The 18,824-nt window shown below is 41.3% G+C and overlaps 1 protein-coding gene across 2 annotated transcripts; it reads right to left on the minus strand.

The window, feature by feature from the left end:
* Positions 1–18,559, minus strand: USP44 (ubiquitin specific peptidase 44). Of its 2 annotated transcripts, none has more exons than XM_064419765.1 (6): positions 18,480–18,559; positions 11,575–13,083; positions 3,390–3,588; positions 2,815–2,923; positions 1,796–2,001; positions 1–1,406 (listed from the first exon to the last, which is right to left on the minus strand). In XM_064419765.1, exons 2-6 carry the CDS (start codon positions 13,000–13,002, stop codon positions 1,207–1,209), a joined length of 2,142 nt encoding a protein of 713 aa, XP_064275835.1. In that variant the 5' UTR covers positions 13,003–13,083; positions 18,480–18,559; the 3' UTR covers positions 1–1,206. The 2 variants fall into 2 exon arrangements, with proteins under 2 accessions (XP_064275835.1, XP_064275834.1); XM_064419764.1 differs by lacking the exon at positions 18,480–18,559 and adding an exon at positions 18,233–18,377.
* Positions 18,560–18,824: the final 265 nt, after the last annotated feature.

Genomic DNA, 18,824 nt, shown 5'->3' on the forward strand with positions numbered 1-18,824 from the left:
TTTTCTGTCCATATCAAGGCATTTTATTGAGGTATAAACTTCACAGAAGATGAGGTAACAATTTGCATAGGACTTACACAAAACTTCACAATTCAAATTTAATTGGCATTAACTACAGCATGTGGAGGATTGATAATTCATGCTTGTTAAATTCTCCTCACTGCACAGCTCTGTTAATGCTAGTGGTAGGACCATGTAGTATAAGGTACAGCAGTTGTGGGTAATGAAACCAGACTGAGAATGCTTTCATGCAAACACTGCAGCTGCTTTTCATCAGCTGTTTGCTCAGGGATGACTGAGACAGACAATGCTTGCTGCAGCTTAAGGTAAGCTGGTCCAATTCAAGGAAAGGGATGCTAATGTTCTTGTAGCAGTGACAGTGAGGTGAGTAAGTGTGGTGTTATTGTTGGGGGGTTACTGAGTTTTTTACTTGTTTGTTTAAGAAAACTTTCAAAATTTTTGGAATAAAAAAGCCCCTGGTTGTTAAATTACTTTGAATTTGGCATTTGGCACTTGAGTTTTAAGTTGTCAGGTTTGTTAAGGCTAAAACATGCAAGTCTTGATAAAGATACATTCTTGTGTTGTTAAACACTCCTGTTACATACTTACATGAAAATAATTTCATGCTCTCTTTTCCTCAAGTTCAGATTTTAAGAAATTCTATCAATGTATCTTTAATACAGCCATTCAAGCTTGCAAGATAATTTCACAGAAAGTTGCCTACAAAAAATTCAGTTACTACCTGACGTGTTTTAACATTCCTTGCTGGTGAATGTCAATATTCTAAGACCTAATAGCAATTCCTGCAAGACAGTAAGAATCACGGTATCATTAGAACTATACTAAAAAATGTACACAAGCATATACAGAAAATTAACCAGACAAATATCAGTTGCCCATTGAAGTAAATTTTCTAAACCAATTCAAAAATATTATCAAAATACAAAACCAGCTTAAAAAAATAGCCTGAGGTAAAAGTTAAATGCACATAGCAATCTCTTCCTTAAAAAAATAGCTGTATTGAAATTCTAGGTACTTTGAAAGTTACTTATTGTCAATAAAAACTTTTTCTAACCATTGTAAAGAGTACTTCAACTAATACAAAACTATATAAACATTGAAAAAGTACAATACTGTACTTCCTTTTAGAAATACATAGTTATGACAATTTAACCTTTACCATACACACAGTTAACTGGCTTTGGATTAGCTGCTACTGTTGTCCATGGAACAGCCAGCTAATTCTGTGTGCTGCTGACTTTCAGCTGTGCTAGGACAAGGGACTCTACCATGTCCATTTGCCTGAGTAAGTCGTTGGCTGTAAAACAAAATGTAGGCTTGAGCCTTGCATACTTCTTCCATAGTGCACATGTTGAGTTTTGAATCATTGCAGTGTACCCAAAATCCTGCAATAAGGAAATATACCAGAAAAAAAAAATCATCAGGACACTGATTTTAAGTAATTGCATCATATTTAATAATTAGTTAGTGTTTGGTCCCATTTAATGAGTTGTGTACAAAGAGTAAACTGTTTCAGTTGATCTGGTTTGTTTACTTCAATGTTTCAAAAGCCCAGCTCAGCTTCCTCAGATTTACAAGAGAATTTATAGCCAGAACACATTTAACAAGGCAATACAAAAACTGAACTGTTGGTCTACAGAGCTGCACTTCTCATTTCAGGCAGATCATCTACAATGGATTCCCTTTTGCTTTTGAGAAAAGACACTCTTTGTATCAGTTTAGAATTAGGAGCACCCCTTTCTCCCTCACTGCTCATTTCCCAGCTGGTTCCTACCTCCTTCAGAATTGTAGCAGTAGGCAGTGTAGTGCCCTGAGCCAAAACCTTTCCCGTGATGCATGACCACAGCAGACAAGTCGTAGATGAAGCAGTCAGGCAGGAGAGACTTGAGGGATTCCCTGCAGCAATAAGGCTCCATGTTTAGCATTTGATCAAAACTAACATGTACACCAATCTTCTCGCGGTGATTGCGTCCTGACCACCTGGAAAGTTAAATCAAATGAAAACTTATGGTTTTTTTAAGGAAAGAGCACAGCACTCTGAATTATGTTTGAATACAACATAATATTTTCACTATTATTCTGTGCACAAAATAAATGCTAGGGTTTGGGTTTTTTTTCCTGACCTTCCTCTTTCACTTCGTTATTTCAAGACCTTTTAAATGTGTCTATGGCACCTACTGTTATCTTCTGAAACATCTATCTTAAGACCCGTGCAGTGGTGAGTAGGAAGTATTCCCCACCTGTTATACCTCTTTGGTATTTCTCATTTATTCTATCTCATTTTCAGTGTCCTTTGTACGAGGGACAGATGGTACTGATGTTGTGCTATGAGCTCACAGAGATGCAGGGTCCACTTCCCTTCTCTGAGGCTAAATGTATTTATGTACTTGGATACAGGATAGTTATCTGAGACCTCCACTGAATACAGTCCAGGTTTGCATTAGTGATTATGAGCATCCCACTCTACCACAAGATTAATTTTTACCAATAGAGTTCAGAGCAAGGTTAGTAGGTTTTGACTGAAAACAAGGATAAAATAATTTTGGTACTAAAGTAGCAAGTATCTGAAATCCAAAAAGTTAAAAGTTAAAGCTTAAACTTATAACATATCCTACAGATGTTTCAAGTGAACAAGAAAAAGAAATTTGTAGTATTTCTAAAAATACTAGAACTATTTCTCACCATACTAGTAAAGGGAAATGAAACTGATGCTGGAAAACATTGATCCTAAGCAATGGTAGAGCAAGACTGAATCTGTCAGTTTGCAACACTTTTTGTTGTGGTACTACTTACCTAAACCGTTTAAGGTGTAATCTGAGAACCTGAGGTAGTCGACACACCATAAGCTGCTTCTGAGCTTCTGTGAGTATAACTGGTTTAGAAGAAAACTTCCTTCGTTTTGCTGAGGTCAAACACACAGTTACACAATACAAATCTTGGTAACAGCCTTGTATTTCAGTCTAAGATTTTTCCACAGAATATGTGCGGACCTAAATATTTATGGTACGTGCCTCCTTAAAAAGGATACGCTCTGAGAGCCGTTTGGCAATGATTATTTCATGATGCAAGGAAAATATACTTGTGGTCACTTACATTAGTCACCTTAATTTAAAAAGGTGATGGCTTCTTCAGCTGGGAGTACTAGAAACCCCATTAGTGTGCCATGAGACTGTATCTAAATGAAGCATCACACTTCAAAACATCTTTTGAACAATTTAATCCTCTAGGGGGCAAGTAACAGCTGTCAAGTGACCACGGCAGGACATAAGAAGAAGGTCTTTGATTGCAATATACTTTTAAGACTTCTATACTTGCACTGTCAGTTTACACAGAGAATGTATGCATGAGTACATACTGCCTTTACTCACTGTTGCACTGATCACATGCATATATCTTTCCTTCCAAAGCTTCCGTTTCTGTGAACTTGGCCAGCATTTCTGTCAGCAGACACGGATACTGGGATGACATCTCCTTGCCATTGCAGTGATACCTCTCGGGAAACTCCAGGGACAGGTCCCAGAAAGGTTCTATGGTATTTGATTTATTGTCACAGGCAAGACATGTAACCTGTAAAAAAGATATTTCACCAGTTGCTAACACTCAAAAATGTACTTTGCTAAACATGTACCATAACATGGCTCTAAAAAGAGATTCTTTTTCCTAGAGATAAGCAAGGGTAACCAAAGACAAGACAAAGTCATTTAACAACAGAGATGATACACCTAATTTCTTTTCTGTGAAGCAGCATGTCCAAAACTGTTATCACAAACAAGTGTTCTTATGTTTTACTGAGAAACAAAAACAGTGTCAAAATGTTTTGTCTGGGACTGTCCAAAAGAAAGCAGCTGGTGAAGTCTCAGGAGTCTTTTCTCAAAAAGGAAAATTTACATGAGAAATTATAATATAGGTTAATTTAAAAATAAATCAAAATTAATCAAAACCACATAGACACACAAAAAAAAAATTGGAAAAGGAACAGCTGGGGATTTTAAAGTCATATCCTTCTTACTTTGTAAGTCTTCCAGGGAAGCCTGGATTAGGAAGCACACTTCTTCAAAGAAAAATTAACAGGTAAAAATAATTTATTTCTTCTTTCAGTAAGTGGATCCATCGTCACACTAGGGAAAGGACAAGCAGTAAGACAACATAAATAAATGTAAAGAAGTGAAGTGAGTCAACCTGGAAAATGCAGATACTACAGGCAGGAGACAAGTAATTTATTATAACATTCAATTCTTAGGAAAATAAGTTAAAAGCAGTAGCTCTTCTAAGCTGGAAAGACAACACATTAGGTGTTGCATGCTTCCTGTTTAGGAAAATACCACAAGTTGTTCGGAACAACTAACATAAAGACATGGTAATAAAGGAATGAAAATTCATGTGACATGCAAAAATTGTTATTTCACAGGGACCCCTTTGTACTGCTGCTGTTCTACATAAATTTGGTGCAGTTCCCTTCAGTTTGGTTAGTAAGCCTACACAAACGTGAAAGTACATTTGGTTTTGTTCAGATGCTCCTTTGTTTCCTCTGAAGGTTTGCTGTTAGGTAGTTATTCACCCTGCTTTGGTATTTCATGATCATTTGTATAAGGACCTATCTGTCACCTCATGGTATCTTCCTCCTAAGTGTTCTTGTAACTGCAACAGCTTAAACTCCATCTCTGCATTAGCCACCATTTCAGTTTCTGGATTTTTAGAGACACACCTGTGCACATGTGGATTTGTGTCCCAGCATGAGCATTCAGCAGTGCAGTTAGGAAAGCTATTCACTTTAAGTTAATAGCTTTATGCCACTGCCTTGTTCTTAGAAAACAAAACTTCAGACTTACACGGCAGAAAAGAGGAGATTCTTCTGTTTTAATTTACACTGTCAGGAGCGTCTTTTGCAAGTGCTAACATCTGGCAACGTTTCAAAGCCACAAGTTATTAGTAATTCAGAGCTGAAATCTAGACATAGGAGACAAAATGGTATGTTTGGCCACAGTTCAATCACACTCCAGCTTAAGCCCAGAATGACTAATAAATTTCTGCTGCACAAATGGGTAATTTTGTTGGGCCAAAAGTTTATTTAATTGATGAGTTATGTAACAATTAGTTGTGCATGAATGCACACTTAAGATTAAGGAGCTCAGGATGCAGAACACACGTGACTTCAATAAAGATAATTTTAACACATTCTGAGGTTTTAAATTTAGTGTATTATATTAATAATCTAGGTTCAGATCTTCTTTCCCAACTAGCTAATGAGTACCTGTTTTCCCAGAGAAAAAGACATAAATAATAGACCCAGCTTCCAATTTTTGCCAGTCAAAAAACCTGAAGAACACAAACAGATGTAATAAATCTGCTTCTCATCTCGTCATGCAGCTGTGAGCAAAGCTGATTTGTGGGGACAAAACCCTGTGCTGCTACACAGCTGCACTGATTTTCTCAATTGCAAGGCAGTCCTCGCTGCAGCAGAGCTAAACTCTGGGATTTCTGTAGCTGCCAACAGCGCGGTAACCCGGCACACCCAGGCAAGCGAGCCCACCCCATCAGCACTGCTGCTCCTGGACAAGGACAGCCAAGCACGGCTGCAACAAGGCTGGAAGTGTTTTTCTTAGCCAGGCCTGTGCTTGCCAACTGGCTTACTCAAAAAGCAGGAGGATTGCCAGCCTCCTGTGGAATTCATCTGCAGTGGCCTGTCCATTGGCATTGGCTTCGTGACATTCCCATCACTCTTCTTTCTGTTCTAAATGGGACTCCTTTATCTCAAACTCCATTATCACTCACACAGTGCAACCCAGATTTTCTTTCTCCATGAGAGGGGCAGAAATTGTAAAAACTGTTCAAAAGCTGGTTGAGATTTTATAAAACATAAAATGAACCCCAAACATGAACTCAAAGGGCGAAAACTTTATGCATTTGTCCAGTGTAACTTTGTATAGTACAAGTACACACAACAGTAATAGGGAAGTGAGTATACTCTAGCAATCTGGTCAGTGATGTCTGTCTTTATGATTATACCTTATAAATTCAGAGTTTTGATTCCACCTTCCCATTATAATTCAGAAATGCTATTATAAGAAGCTGTAATGCTGTCTTTTATAGAAAAACAAATGAAAAGTTCATGCTAAAGCAAAGTAAATTACAGATTTTAACTAGTCTGAAATCTCTACCTTATGTTCTGCCCTGACCACCCTCTCATGCCTTGAAACACGGGTACTAAATACAATTGTTTGGTTAAAGCTTAGTATTCAATCATGGGCCAAAGGCCAGACTGAAAAGAGCTGGATCCAATTGCTTGATTCAAGCTAAGCACGGAGACTACTCAGACAAGCATCACTGTGGCCACAATAACGTGACAGACAGCCACTGCCCTGGATGGCATTCAGTGGAAATGCAGCCAAAGAAAATAGTTAACATATTGCTGCAGAAAAAGCCAACTTCATCATCAACTGTTTTGCCTATGCCTTCTGCACTTGCATAGAAGAAAGAAAACTCTTAACCACCTCTGCCCCAACTCTTTTTTTTCTTTGTCGTTTTTAAGAAGAGTAAAATAGCCAGTCCCATTTTTGTGCTTTCACTAGATGAGACATATATATAATGATTAGTAACTCAATTTTTGCACAGGAAAGTAACTGAAGGGAATCTCTGGAATACAGCTAAAATGCAGAATCCAATATGACAGTCAGCATTAAAAAAAAACCCAACTGAACTTTGTAGTGATAAGCATACAGTATCCTCAAAATGACCTCTATCTATTTAGCAGAATAACATAAAGCGTAACCACAGGTAACTGTAGTGTCTGATTCAATGACCTCTTACAGATTAATTTAAAATGTTACTTTAATCTAGTTGGAAAACAACTTGACAATAATTTTGTAGGTCACACTAAACATAAAAGCACAAAGACTAACAACAAAATATAGATATCAGTATACATGACATCAGCTGGTTTAAGTGCAAATTGTCCCATTACTTGCCTCAAGTTCTGTCTCTCTAACAGTCTATTCAGTGGGAGACTTAATACCCAGCAGCACACAGATCACCCTCAGCACTCTCTCCCAAACTCTAACTCACAGCATGCTACCCAAAACTGAAGGCTTTCAGACAACTCAAAAATCACATTTCCCCTTTCCTCAGAAAATCTGTCCTGAAATATGCTTTAAGAATAGTTTATACACTACACTGGTTAAAACCTACTTCACTCCTTGAGACCTGGCCTATTCATTTCTCTGATCACTGCACACTGTTATTCTGCTGTGCTGAGCAGGAGCAGGGGGAAGCATTTTGCTCAGATTCCATCTTAAAAATGACCAGGAAGTAATCAAACTGCTTAGGAAGTTTTAAGCTACCAGCCTACCAGGCATTGATTGGTATAAAAAATATTGGAGCCAATTTTTCTGAACTCTGAGAAGTCTGCAGATGACACGAAGCAGGAGGAGTGGCTGTAAGGCTGGCTGGGGGCACTGCCACAGGACAGGGCTGTTATGCAGCTCTACAAAAGGGAACACCACATCCTGCTCCTGGGCAGGAATCACCCCAGCACCAGACCAGGCTGGGTGGGAAGAGGAGGACCTGGGGGAGAAGCTGTGCAGGAGCCAGAGACGTGCCCTTATGGCAAAGGGGGCCAACAGCCTCTGGAGCTGCATTTGGCACAGCAGCACCAGCAGGTCCAGGCAGGTGATCCCTGCCCTCTCCTCAGCTCCCACACAGCTGAAGTGCTGGGCCCAGTGCCCAGAAAAAAGGGGAGACATGGATATGCTGGACTGACTCCACCAAAGGGCCAGGAAGATGATGAAAAGCCTTGGATATATCTGACATATGAAGAAATGCTGAGAGAGCTGGGACTGTTCAGCCCAGAGAAGGAAGCTCAAGGTGGATTTTATCCTTGTACAAGAATTTCTGTTCATATGATTTCTGAGTACATGTGGCACACAATAAAATTTGTTATTTCAGTTTCTGGGTTTTTAGAAACACACCTGTCCCCTTCCTTGCTTAATATGGACAAAGTTGAAATAAAGATACTTTAAAATTGTTGCATACTGTGCTATTTAGTTGGTACCATTTAAAAAAACACAAGCCAAAAAACTCTTGAGACAACAGCTATCATACTTGAGCTCTTGAAGTGGACTTTAGAGATCTGTGAGCCACTGTGGGTCGGTTTACCACTGCCACGAGTTCACAGCACAGCAGTTTCTCCTTTCCCACTGAAGCACTGAGGACAGAAGACAATAAGTACCTTGCACAAGAATGTAAGCACTGAGGGATTGAAAACAACTAGGGTTTGAATAGACATTCTGGGATCTCCTCAGAGTCCCAGTGGGTTTGAGAGGTATGAGCCACTTTCTCCAATCACTGCAGGAAGACTAGCACATGAAGATAGAGCAGAGGGGAAGGGTTTTGCAGCTACAATGCAGATCTTTACTTCTCTTAGACGTACCAGGTATTGCAGTTTCACAGTACTGCAAAGTAAAAAGTTCAAATCCTAAGACAGGTATTAGAATAAACATAAAATAAAAAAAAAACCCAGAGGCAATTTGCTCATGCTATTCTTGGAGTTACCCATTACCTAGTCTAGTACTCCATAAAATAGTAAAATATTTCAAGCAGCAAATTAAGAAAACTTACTTTAAATCCACTGAGAAAATAGCAACATATATACAATTACCTCATATAAAATGTTCAATTCTTTTGACATCACCCAAAACTTTTTCTAGCTATCAAAAAGTAATCTGCACAAGATTCTCAAACATTCAATTATCTGCTTTCTTAATCTTAGATCCTAAATTCACTTAGTGCTGAACCAGGCAACACTTCAATAGCAACAGACTGATGGCAAACTCAGGATTATGACTTCCCTTTAAGTTAAATTAGAACTAGAACAAGGGGGAAAAGTTGAGCTGCACATGTGAAAGTAATGTGATACCTAAGTAAACACAGAGCTTATCAGCACTGTAAGGGATCCTCTGTGTTCCTTATCAAGAGTAGTTCATGGTATTCCTGAGGTTTGAAGGTCAGGAAGATTGACTTCATGGCACTTGACTATTCCACAGAATCAAGTATCTTGAGCTTATATTTTCTGTACAAAGGGCCAGTAAGTATAGTAATGTTTTAGGGGTTCTAAAATGGAAGGCAACTGCACACAGAAACATGCTTCCCAATTCCCCTTTTTCAATGAAGGAAGATGTAACTTAACACACTAAAATAAAATCCCATCTTATTTTTAATAAGAGCAGCTGGGAACAGCTCCAATTATCTTCTAGACAGAAACTGTAATACTATCACAGTATTACATATTTATTTTTGTTACTATGTTTATCACAGTATTACTTTATCTTGTAGGCAGATAAAGTTAAGCCTGTAAGGACTAAACATACACAAATTGCTTTTAAGAGCTAACACTGTTCAAGATGCAATGACATAGCAAGAAGTTTGAGAGTTTTTTCCAGCCCTGCATGGGTGTTTTCTTGCCTTTTCTGTTAACTTCATTAAAGCAGTTCTGACAAACGCCTAGTGAAATCATGATGTAGGAATCTTACTGAGGAAAGGAAAATAATTGCCTAACACAGTTTTTAGAGTTCATCTTTCCATGTGCAAACATCAGGGACTAAATCATTAAGATGACCTGAATGTATTTTACAAGGAAGGAATTTAAACCTTCAGGGCTTACCTTTTCCTTGTAATATTTATCATGTTCAAAACCACAAGTGAAGACTAAACTAAAAAAAAAAGGAGTGGCAAAAGTCAAAGGAAACACTGGGAGGAGAAAAGTGTTGAACAGTCTGTGGGAACTGCCTAATGAGCCAGGGAGAAATTACTGGATAACAGCCTCAATACTCTTTTTCTTGCTCCTCTCACTTCAGGCATTCTTGAGTTGATCAGGGCTGTATTCTGCACACAGACATGGAGCAGCTGCAGTAAGAGCTGTAGTCACAGATGTCAGAGGATACCTCAAAAGTGCCCAATTCCCTTTCTGGTTTACTCAATAATGTGGAAGTGAGGAGTTTTTCTTTATTTTGTATTGGTTTTGTTTGTTTACACATTAGTGAATTCTCATAACTCCTCTCCTGGTCTCAGGAGGGTGGGAGAGTTTCTAGTCACAAACCTCTCCTAAAGCTAAAAATATGTGAAAGCAGTTATTATTGAAATGATGCTGTGTCTTTAGAGCCTTGAAAATTCTTACTAAAGCAATGAATCCTGTAAGGAGGTTTGCAACACAAGAAAACCTTGTCACTATTCCTAAAAGAATAACCTTATTTTGCCGGCAAAATTGCTATTTTGGAAAGGAATGGAATTTTCAAACAAAAAACTCTTAAATGACGTAATATACTAAACACTTCCAGTTGTGCAACACTGATACAAGATATCTAGTACCCAAGGAAAGGAAGTATGCCACAGAAGTGCTTGTACTCTGGGCCAGGCAGAAGATAGCTGGTGATCCAGTTTTATTGATAGATCTAACAGTTTCCAGTAGTTTCACAAAACCTAAAATGACTGACATATGCTGCAAACAACTTTGTTACCTTCCTATGAAGCTTACAGGGATTGTAGAAGTAAACAATCCTACCTTAGACAAAAACCACTTGGGATTTCCAGTTTTACATATTAAAACATTAAACCATCAATCAAATAGTCAGAATACCAGGAGCAGACATTTTGGTGTTAAGCTTTTTGTTTACACACAATATTCATCAAATGCTTCCACACTCCCTCAGTTAACATGTTCATGTATACTACAGATCCATTCCAGGAGCCAGGAATTTCCCAACTTCTGTTCCTGCTGCAATGTGGTTAGTTTTTAGATTAATTCAACAGAAACAAGCATTTGTTTGTTCTGTCAGTAGTCAGACATTTATACACACTGTTAGGATATGCATAATAGCAGTGAACACACTGAAATACTTAACAAGGAGCTGAGAAGTAGGAAAAAAAAAAGGAGTCATGCAGAAAGAAGGAGAACCACCACTGCCTCCACCCCACAAATTTGGTTCCTGTGTCGACAGAGCCTTCTGTATCTTTGTATTGCAATAGAAAAGAAGTATTAGTATTTCTGTACATAAAATCATGACATGCAATTACTCACTGGTAATCAATCTCAAATTCAAGCTCTTTAGTGAAATGATATCCTGTTTGACATCCATTACCTAATCAGTTTCTACTTACACTAGATTAACCTTCCTTAACACCTTTTATCTAGTAGCACTAGTGATAAGCCAGATACTTGGAATTGTAAATTCTTCATTCCTTCAAATGAGTTGGTGCTTAACAGCAAATACAAGTATTTCTCAGTAGGTGGAAAGGTGTGTTTTAAAATGACAAATGTGAGATTTTTATGATTAACAAGTGTATTGGGTTTGAACGGCCTAGTTTTTGGTAGCGGGAGGGCTACAGGGCAGCTTCTATTCAAACTGTGTAATATTTCTTCTGAAACTGTGTAATATATCCTCACCATCCCCCCTCAACAGTTATAAATGTATAAACCTGTGAAGTAGGTCCATCCCTGACTGGCCAGAGTAAATCCAGATATAAATCATTAAACACCTTATAAAAAGTAAGCATAAAACATACCTGACTCAATAACTGTCCATGAAAAATGTTGTTAACCACATTCAAAACCTGCTTTATAAGTTTTCTTTGAGAAGCAGGGATGAGAGCTGGATATCTGGTCCCTGTAGTCTCCAGTTCCTGCTGTACTTTATCCAAAAGTTCACAGAGAAATTCCTGAGCATCTTGTTGGGCATACCCTCTGAAGGCTGGAATTAGTCTCCACACAGAATGAAGCATGGCAAAAGGAGACACCAGTGCCCATTTGCCAGACCACATAACCTGGAACAGAGTATGCAACTCATGACAGAGAGAAATATGCTTTGAGCTGGGCTCCCTGGGCTGAATAAGTTCCATACTTTTTGATGCTCCTCCACTTAATCCAGAGGATAAGCTAGGGCGCCTCACAGAATATGATCCCTTTACTTTGTCTTGGTTCTCATTCACGTGTAATGTTGAGGCAGCTATTGACAGGTGTTTAGATGAAGATCTTGTTTTACCATTGGTTGCTGTTGCCAGCAGTTCCTGAGTTTGGTTGAGATCAAGCTTTAAAAAGCATTCTCGAAAAATAAGTAAGTGACTTAATACCTGCAGGACAGAATTCATATAGCATGTGTTTCCCAGGTTTCTCAGTCCTGTTACTCCAGGAGTCACTGTAGGCCTTCGTTTAATTGGAGAGTCACTTATTTTTTTCAATCTCAGTTCTTCTGAGGTATATGTTTCTTTCAACTCTGCCAAAAATTCCATGTTTTGTGATGTTTTTTGAGGGCAGGGCTCTGGTTTTGAGGACGTTCTAATCTGATTTTGTAAACGACTGCTCTTTCTTGGAGGCATCTTTTCCATCTCTGCTTTCAACTCACGCTTTCGTTCTTGTCTTCTCTTCCTAGCTTCGTCCTTTTTTAGCTCTTCTTCTTCTTGACGTCTTTCTTCTTCCAAAATCCTTTTTCCAGTAGGTGTCAACTCAAGCCACGATCTGAATACTTTGCCAAGGACTGCACGCCGTCGGTGCCAGAGAGCCGTGAACATCCTGTCTTCATTCCGAAGCGTGGCTTGGGCACCCCCGTGCGCAAGGTAGGAATCATCACTGGTACCCATCGAACGCAAGGTCCTCCCACTTCGAGTAGTGCACTCATAGTTCTGACTCTTGATTGCACTTAACGTACTCCGCAAGAGCTTTAAGTCGCCGGTCGCGTTGTCGTTGAGAACGTAATCGTCGCAGAGATAGCAGAAAACATAGAGCTCGTTGACTTCCAACGCCAGGGGGTGGCTGCTCTCCTGAAAGTGCTTTAGTGCATGCTCTTCGATGTACCTCCCACACGCCACGTGCGAGCAGCTGAGGCACGCCCACACGGATTCCGTGGTATTGCAGTCCATGCAATGCCATTTCTGAGGGTTGAGAATGGAGTGATCTTGGGCCAGTCGCAGACGTCCTACGTGCTTACATTTATCCATTGTTAAAACTGAAATTGCAGAAATATGCTGGCAAAAGACATCATCCAAACTATTTTCTGCCCATGATATTTCAATCTGCAACTAAAAAAAAAAAGAAAGTTTTAGTTCATAAATACACAACCGTATCCCTTTTACAGGAGTCAGTGTACCAAATCCATATTAAGATGAAGATCACTGCCATCACCCAGCTGAGTCCCACCAAACACGTGAAAGAAATCAATCACGTGGAGCCACACACATTCTCAACCCCTTCAACAGCAGTTCCACTTCCACACTAAATTGCAGCACACCACTGTTTATATTCCCAGTGCTTTGTGGCTCAGGACTGAAACATACTAGCTACACTTTAGGCCCGGTTTGGTTTTTTTTATTAAGGCACTGATTTGTTAAAAGATGCTGTTACAGAGTTCCCACTTAGAGTGGAAAAGGCCGTTCAGAGAAGCTGCGGATGCCCCCATCCCTAGAACTGTTCAGAGCCGGGTGGGATTGGACTTTAAACACATGGATCTAATTGGAGGTGTCCCTCTGCACAGCAGGGGATTGGACTACAGGATCTTTATGGGCTCTTGCAACTCAAAGCACTCTGAGATTCCAAAATTCTCCTATTAATTCTACCCCTAAGCATACAGGTGCAGAAGTGCAAAGTTCACTTGAATTTATTATGTTTACACAGTGCCAACAGTTCAGACAAATGAGGCTTTATACAACTCAAACCCTAAATTAATTCACACCTCTAATTAAATCACTGCTCCTCTGTGCTCAGTCAACTCCATTATACTATTTCTATAATAAAGTATCTTAAATATCTACATTTTAACACATCATCCTAACACTTCTGAAATAGTAACTTAGCAAAGCAGAACTTGATTTCTTAAGACAGAAATACCAGAAGGTATCTACATCAATTACCACAAACTTTATACAAACTTTCTAATCCAGCTCTCCAAAAGTTCATTTAAAAATCTGGCTAGCAGTGGCTTATATCCTTTATTAAGTTTTTATGGTTGCATGTATTTGTTCAAAGCTTCTGTTTTCGCTTCCTTCTATAAGGTGCATTTTCCCAAACCAGTCTCTGATTAGCAAAAAATTAAAGAGACAGTGATTCATTCTTGTTTTTACCATTTTGACTATCTTGTTAAGATATACGATCTAGAGATAAATTGTAACAGTGCTATGATGCATCAGGAAATTATTCCATTTGATCTGGGGTATTTGTGCCCACCACATTGCTGACCAGAAGTGCCAAAGAGCACAAAGCACCAGTACCGTTATGCACAGTGCCTGCCAGATGAAACAATTAATTCACCTGAGGAGTTCAAGGCTTTGTCAAATATTCAGTCTAGGCCAAGTGAAATGAGTTTGCCATTACAAATACATGCTCTGGACCCAGCTTAGGCTGTACAGTATACAGGTCCTGGATTCTATGCTTTACAGGTGAATAAACTATACTATAAAAAATACTGAGTGATTTACACAACGCTAGATAGAACCAAAAAAAAAACCTGTATTCCAGCTGCTAGCCTTAAATATGCTAATATTTATCAATTTCTACAGTTCTGAAAAACTTAATAGGTTTCTTAATATAGAACAGATGTTTAGTGTAGAGGGAATACTAATGTACAACAACATGACACCCTAAGGAAGGGAAACAAGTAAAAGGTTGCAGATGGCTAGAAAAGAAGCTCTAAATTTCATCTGGTACTTTGATAAAAACTGTCGTTAAAAGATTCAACCAAAAATGGCTTTGTTTGGTTAATTGGCCAATGGCTAGTGCCTTTTAAAATGTTACAATACAGATACCAACATAAGAGCTGTAATAAGTCTCTGAGCACATAAACAGCACCCAGCATCGCATGTGTTGTATAGAATTTATTTTGTAATGAAGAAAAGCTTGAACAAGCTGTAAAGAAACTGAAACACTGTACACAGTTTTGCATGCCCCTATTAATTTCTCACTCATTCTGGCTAAGTGTTGTTTCCAGTCCATACTGACTGCACCAAAGAATTTCAGGCACCACTACCTCTGGGGAGCCATCCAGCAGCTCCCAGATCAAGTACCAGCCACAGTGTATCAGGGGAGGTGGAGATCTCTTGCGTGCTATGGTCAACAGATCACAAAAGTTAGGGCTTGCTTAACTCTTTCATCTTGTTTGCACCCATAAGATTCATTCCTTCTAAAAGGCAATCTTATCTGCAGGCTGCTAATTAGATTCTTTTACGAATAATTGTGCACAGTAAGTTTGCTTTTTGTATTGTCTTTATAAATAAGACCATCAGCATTGTCTCATATCTTCTAGTCTGACAACATCTTTTCCACAGCAAAGTGGAACTTTTGTAACACTGATAAAATTCAGGATAGTAATATGTATGTAAAGTATGCTACAATAATTAAATATGGTATAGAGAATTCTAAGGGACAAGACTTATCTTTGTGGTTTTGGGCTAACATATATAGATTCTATGGCAGAACATGTTAGTAACAGTCCTTTCCAGCAGACCAGAAAAGAAGACTAAACCCTGCCTCCCCTCAGGGTTGTCACCCACAGCAATGCTGTCAGTCAGAGCAATCTGAGGGGTCAACTCCTTCTGGGTTTGTTAAAGTCACTGCGTAAACCCTGTGCCTTATTTTTCCTTCCCTTTAATACTATATCAGCAGATTATTTTTTTCACACTTTTAAAAACATTCTCAAGACTAAAACTGCTTACATGCCTCAGTATAAGCAGATATCAGACTGAGGACAAAAACAGTCCACTGATTTGTGGACAGCCACTGTGTAAATCAGGACTGCACAGCCAAGCTCCTCATGCAAAAGCAGCACAATTCTACGAAAGCGCAAGATCAGCACCTCGAAGGGAAAAACCTAAAGCCCCAGCTCCCCCACCAGCAACCAAGCCAGCATGACATTTTCCCACCTACGTCGATGTGCTGGAAAAAAAAAGACAGGGTGGAAGGGGGAGGGGGAGGAAACCTCTTAGCATGGGAGAAGTCTTTCTTTGAAATAAAAAGTGAAGAAATCAAAATGCAGTTTGGTCAAAAAGACAGCAATATCTGAAAACACTGCAAAAAAGCTTAGAGTATAGAAGTGAGACCAAGAAAACTTCAGAAGGATGTCAAACAGCACAGTGACATAATGAATGTTTGAAGTACTGAGAGTGCATCAACCCACAACATTTAAAAACTGTACCTTAGAACCAAAACTTGGCAAAAGATCTCAGGGTAAAAAACAGGAGAGAAGTGACAATGATGGAAGAAACAGGAAAAATACTGCAAACTCAAACACCTGAAAAGTGCAGCTGGAATAAAATAGTGCAATCTAATGCTCCGATGTTAAAGTTCCCTAAAGGAAGTTATTCAGCCCTAGTTTCTGCATTCTTCTCTCCTGAGGTTCAGTTCTGTGCACACACACAAAAGAAACTTTGAATTAGTTGACCAGCACTTCAGAGATCAAGCCCCCCTCTGTGTTCTTACCACAGACCTGAGCTGAAGCAGTAAGCAAAATAACAACTACTAGCATACAGAATAGTACCATTGAAAGCATTAAGTTGTCTGGAAACAGAGAGATACACAGAAGTTTCTTCTTGCACCAAAGTTTCACAAGCTAGAAACAAAGATATATAGAAAAGGATTTTTTTTTATTGTACCATATTTCAACCTTACTGACACATTAATTCCTTTTGTTCCACTCAAGAAAGGCTGGCAAAATGTACATTTTTGAGTAATTAATGAGCTGAAAAGGCACTTGATGCCAAAACCAACCTAGAAGTCATGAAAATTGATGGTTTTCTTCCATTTCTGCTCCATGGGAAAAAAAAAAAAAAACAAACCAAACCAAAACAAGATTTTAACAATTTAAGGGTGATTTTCACGGCTAAATTTTTAAAATATAACTATAAATGAAAGGCTGTATTTTACCCTCAGTCACTACTTGTGTAATTAATTGCCTGACACATAAATGAGAAATCTCCAACATTAGACGAGAAATGCAGTACAGAATTTTACAATTGTATACACACGTGTGTGTGCTCTTGAGCCTCATTTATATTCTGGCTTTTAAATCAGATGACTGTTTACCAACTGATTCTCATCAGGTTCAGAATACCTGCTGAATATCTGAAAACACAGGAATCATGGGTACTTAAACAACTCAAAGTTTTAGATAACAACTTCAGTAACTAGAAGGCAGCTGTACTGCTTTACTGCTTTTTTAAACAAGTTTTCTTTAAGAAAACAACTCAACGAAACACTTCTGTGCATAACTTCCAGCTGCAGTGCAGTCCTGCAGGCGTAACAATTTAGACTTGAAATCAAAGCAGCACTTCAAAAAGAAATTTTGTGAATTATTTCCGATTTCTAACAGAACAGCCTTTGACAAGAAACCCCCCAGTCTCCCTTCCTTGGAGCCGTGCCATTTAACTCTTTTTGCCCTTTTTTTTTTACCAGCTAAAGAATGTACACCCAGTGCGCTGCCTAGAAGTGGCCATTTACCCCAGGACACCACAGACAGCGGTACAGCTTTACATTCGACGTCTACTACTGCCAATAACCGCGCGTTTCCTGCAGTGCCGACTTGACGATAAACAAACAACACAGATTGAAGCACTTTCACCCAGGCACCAAAAACACGGCACTTCTTACTCATCCGAAATTACACCTGACAGTTCATCTCGTTTAGAAAAACGAGCATCTCTGACAGCTCTGACAGCCCCTGCAGGGCTGGCCCAGGGCTCGGTGGCCGCACAGGGTCCGGCGCTGCCCGGCGCTCCGCGACATGGCGCGACCTCGCCTCTGGCCACCGCAGGCAGGAGCCGAGAGCAGCGGGCCCCGCTCGCCGCCGCCCTGCGCTCCTCCCCGCGCTCTCCCTCACCTCCACGTCCTCCCGGCCCCTCAGGGACGCGTAGGACAGCGGGCCCCACGCAGGGGGTCCCCGCCGCGCACCGAGCGCGGCGGGCAGGCGGCAGAGCCCCTGCTGCCCGGCGGGGCTGGCCGGTCCCAGGGTCCCGCTCCCCCGGCCCCGTGCCCGGCTCGCCCCCGCGACAACGAGCACCTCCTCCTCAGGTGGCCCTCCGCAAACACCGCGCCGCCGCTGCCGCCCCTCCCCGAGGAAAAGGCGCCGGTGTCTCCCGCCCCGCGCTCCCCTCCGCCGGGCACCTGCTCCCCGCAGGCCGGCCCCGGGCGGGCTGGCAGCGCCGCCGCGCCGCTGCCGCTCCCGCCCGCCGGTCCCGCACGCACCCTTCACCCGCCGCCATCTTGGGCGCCCCGAGCCGCCGCCGCCGCCGCCTCGGAGCGGCCCCTCCGCGACGTCAGTGCCGCGCGGGGCCGCCCCCGCCCGCCCCACACCCGGCCCGGGCGGGGAGCGCGGCGGGCGGCCCCGGGGAAACGCGCGGCCGTGGCGGGGGAGCGCCGCCAACACCCCCGTTCTCGCCCACCAGCCGCACCCCCGCGGCCGCCCCGCGCCCTGCCGCCGCCCCGCACCCACCTGCCCATCGCCATGTGCCGGCGGCGCGTCTGTCACCAGATTTGTAGTGGCAACCGAAGTCCTTCCCACGTCTCCTCCCACCTCCCCCCGGCCTCCCCCCCGCGCCGGGCCGAGCGGGCCGGTCCCGCGGGGCCGGACGCGGGAAGCCCGGTGGGAAGCGCCGGGGGCCAGTTCCCGAGGCGCCGGGAGCTGCCGCTGGCCCGGGCCGCGCCCGCGGGGCACCTGTTTGTCCCCAAGGGGGTCTGTACCCGGCCCGGGAGAAGCGGGGTCACCCTTAGGCCCCCCAGGAGTGGGTGTCCAGATTGACTTCCTACATTTTCACCCCTGATTTGTCACCGGTGGCTT

Source organism: Passer domesticus, chromosome 5 (assembly GCF_036417665.1).
Source record: "Passer domesticus isolate bPasDom1 chromosome 5, bPasDom1.hap1, whole genome shotgun sequence".
NCBI lineage: Eukaryota > Metazoa > Chordata > Aves > Passeriformes > Passeridae > Passer > Passer domesticus.